This window comes from Panicum virgatum, chromosome 3N (genome assembly GCF_016808335.1).
Source record: "Panicum virgatum strain AP13 chromosome 3N, P.virgatum_v5, whole genome shotgun sequence".
Taxonomy (NCBI): Eukaryota; Viridiplantae; Streptophyta; class Magnoliopsida; order Poales; family Poaceae; genus Panicum; species Panicum virgatum.
The window spans coordinates 27,199,570-27,203,540 of NC_053147.1; the positions used below are offsets into that span (position 1 = coordinate 27,199,570).

At 44.0% G+C, this 3,971-nt stretch overlaps 1 protein-coding gene across 1 annotated transcript; it reads left to right on the forward strand.

The window, feature by feature from the left end:
* Positions 1-264: 264 nt before the first annotated feature.
* Positions 265-3,610, forward strand: LOC120665456 (LOB domain-containing protein 6-like). Its single transcript, XM_039945027.1, has 4 exons — positions 265-567; positions 1,036-1,456; positions 1,630-2,047; positions 3,302-3,610. Exons 2-3 carry the CDS (start codon positions 1,049-1,051, stop codon positions 2,029-2,031), a joined length of 810 nt encoding a protein of 269 aa, XP_039800961.1. The 5' UTR covers positions 265-567; positions 1,036-1,048; the 3' UTR covers positions 2,032-2,047; positions 3,302-3,610.
* The last annotated feature ends 361 nt before the right edge of the window (positions 3,611-3,971 follow it).

Here is a 3,971-nt window from a genome sequence, read left to right on the forward strand (position 1 = left end):
ATCTGCTCTATATGCTGGAAAGTAGAAAACGTTTGCAGTAATCATGCACTGTTCTAAATGCTAAGTAATGTACACAGACGATATGGTTGCAGTAAATCACAAAAATGATGCTCTTTGCTAAGTACACTGCTAATAATCATTTAGTACTATATATAGTTAAGCGCATGAGGTTATTAAAGGCTCGTGGCACTGTGGTTAGGCCCACCTACACGCTTCTTTTTGGAGGGTCAGGTTCCTACCAACACACAATCCGGGGCCTCCCTCTCAGGTCTCAGCATATAACACAATTACAAACGCCTCACGGTCTCTCTCGTCACTTTCATACCCATCCATTCTCTCTCTCTCTCCACAAAACAAACACCCGAATAATCAGCTACGGGGGCTGACCGGCTGAGACGAGGAGGAGAAAAGCAAAGCCCTGTTGCTAGGAACGAGGAGGAAGCTGTTGGGAAGTGAAGTGAGAGTAGAAGAGACGGAGGCGACGGCCGAGGAGGAAGGATACTCGGAGCCTCGGAGGCGGGGACTCCGGCGGAGCGGCTTCCCGGCATCGAAAGGGAAGGAAACAAGGTGCCTTCTTCTTCGGCGGCCCTCGCCGTACGCGCGCCGGCGGCGTCGGATCCGGCCGAGAGCTTCATGATGCTTCGGCTTCTATATCGTCGTTTCTATTCTTCTTCCCATCTGGTTCTCGCAAAGTTCTTCAATTCTTCCCGTTCTTAATTGAACTCCCTCATGGATCCGGCCAAGCTATCCTTTTCTACCCTCGTGTGCTTGCACAATTTTGTTTTATTTGAATCTTTTCGGTTCTTTTCTATTTCTACTCCGGAAGTCGGAATGTTGATTTCATTTTTACAGCCATAAGTTTCTAAGAGTAACTACGAGCCATTTCTGTAGTTCTGCTCACATTTAGAAAGGACAAATTTCGTGATTACTTGATTTTGTCCCCCGGCCCCCTCATTTCCTTTTATTTTAATTTCACACAGCATCTACAAGGAAACCCTTGGTGCGACTTACCTAGATCTTCTTCTCTTCGCGCAGAGGGAGATCGTCGATGGCCGCCTCGTCGGCGTCGTCGGTGCCGCCGGCCTCCACGGGCTCCGTGATCACCGTGGCCGGCGGCTCGGCCACCGGCGGCGCGGGCTCGCCGTGCGCCGCCTGCAAGTTCCTCCGGCGCAAGTGCCAGCCGGACTGCGTGTTCGCGCCCTATTTCCCGCCGGACAATCGGCAGAAGTTTGTGCACGTGCACCGCGTCTTCGGCGCCAGCAACGTGACCAAGATCCTCAACGAGCTCCACCCCTACCAGCGCGAGGACGCCGTCAACTCGCTCGCCTACGAGGCCGACATGCGCCTCCGCGACCCCGTCTATGGCTGCGTCGGCGTCATCTCCATCCTCCAGCATCGCCTCCGCCAGGTCCAGCAGGAGCTCGCCCGTGCAAGCTACGAGCTGTCCAAGTACCAGGTGAGACACACACGACAACACACGTAGGCGCGGCGGCCTCTCCATCCAGTCACGTGTATACAGATAGATGTACATACATGTCGATCGATCCTGGCTGCTAACACGTACGTATACGTGTAGGCGTGCACGTTCTGACGAGCATATATATATGCGCGCTGTGTTTTTCGGTGCAGGCGGCGGCTGAAGCGGCGGCGGCGGCCTCCGTGGCCGTGGGATCCAATGGTGCGGCGGCGGCGGCGGGGATGGCGGATTTCGTCGGGAACCCAGTGCCCAACTGCACGCAGAACTTCATCAACGGCCACTCCACGGCGGCGGCGATCGGCGGGGCCGGCTTATTCGCGCACCCCGACCACTTTGCCTCCGTGCAGATGCTGGCAAGGAGCTACGATGGAGAAGCTGCGGCCGCGAGGCTGGGTATGAACGGAGGAGGCAGCGGCGGCGGCTACGGCTTCGGGTACTCATCGGGCATGGGCGCCGGGCATGGTGTGGTGTCTGGCCTCGGGCAGGTCGGCAGCGGGCAGTTCTTGAAGCCCGGCACGGCCGGAGGGGACGAGCAGCCCACCGCCGCGCAGTAGTGGAGCATCTAGTCAGGTTCGACTCTATGTTCCATGCATTTCAAGGATGAGGTTTTCTTCCATACGTGATTTCGGTGCTGTTTTCCCTTGCAATATATCTGGTATTCTCTGTTTTCCCTCACTGAATAATTATAGTATACACGCTAATTGGAGTTGTGCGCACTACTGTGACTCACTATTGTTTAATTTATCGACGTGATTAGGTTCACAACATACCGTTGCTCAAATTGGAGTCTCAATCCATAGACATTCAGAATTTAGCGTCTAGAAAGCTCTCACTATCTTAATAACCTGTTTGCTTAGATATTGCCTATACTAAACAAATTCTTTTGGTGACTAGACTAGACTAGGCTAATCTAGGCTTTTGCAAGCGGTGATTGTTGTGGGAAAATATCTATGGAAAACTTTTTGGGAAGCAAAATCTTCATGGTAATAAAAACGGAAAGGAGTTAGAATAAATGTAGGTATATTTGTAACATTTGGACATTGTCCCTCGGTATCGACCGGTTTATTGGTTCTTAAAACAAGCATATTTCATTTGACCCATCATATATGGATGAATTGAGAGAAAATTTAATTAACTTAAAGAATTTCAATTCTAATGGGTTAGCTCTAGAACAGTGCAATACTGTTTTTCGTAGGAATAGTTATAGAACTAAAATAAATATAAAGCATATAACAACATCTATCCATGAAGAGACGTGCCTGAAAAAATTGATCAACTCATGATCCTATTAAGGAAGAAGAAAACTTATTCGAAATTTTTTGTTTGAAATTCTATGAGCTGCAAGACCATGGTTTATTTATGTAAGAGTTACATGTTTTTAATATTTTATGTTATATATGCAAGCTATAGAAATGTAATAGTTAGAAAAAGTTAGTTATCAAAATTATAATATCTTTGATTAATATACATTGTTCAATTTAGGAATTGAACTTTATACTAGTATGGAGATTGTGACCGTAATAGTTTGATATTGTTATAACTGGTACGCCAAATTGTATTTACAATGTTTCTTAGTAACATTATTCTATTTTATTGAAAGCATATAGATATATTTGCGATTGTTTCTTTACTTTTCATGTCATCATAATAATTTTAGCAAATCCATTTATGTTAACATTTATATAGATCTATCAATCAAATATTATTTTCTAAAATGTTGGTAGCCAAATATAATTAAACAAAAAAGAATAATGATGCAGTTAGTGTTTATAAGTTTCTATTGTGCCGTCTTTGATGCAAGATTTTGTACTTATTAATATACAGGCAATTACTTATGAAGCAAAGATCCAGATGCTAAGTTAACTACTTGAGGACGTGAAGACTAAATTAAGTGCAAGATAAAAAAAGTTCTAGCATCCTTTATAATAGAGATGGTAAAAAGAAAAGAATCCTTTATTTCGTATTGTTTGTTCGATTTGTTGATGTGGTTCACATAGTCAACTTGAACAGTGCTCCATGTTTGTGATTGTATTGTGTTGTTACTTTATTGCCTTTGAATGTACTTGTACATGGAGCTTTGGCATTAATCTAGTGAAAATAATATAAAGTTAAGTTATTTTATGGATAGTGAAATTGATAATTGAATTCTGTTATATTAGATGTAGATGTTGTATTTGATTATGCATGTGAAGTTCTACTTCACATATATGCATGGTTTACTTTGAGCAAAACATTCTATCACTTATAAATCATAGCTAACCCATTTTGATTGCATAAAGATAGTCTTATCTATTTTGAAAGCGAAGTATCCCACTTGAAAAAATATAAAAACAAGTATTGATCATTAAAATATCTTATTCTTGTATAGAAAGTTGAATGTTGAAGTAAATATATATACAGACAGCGTGTTTCGTGTTCTACTTAGCTCCATAGGCAGGACAAATTAATAACCAACAGTCTGCAGTAAGCTAAGCACATGCATGGCTCCGCTAGA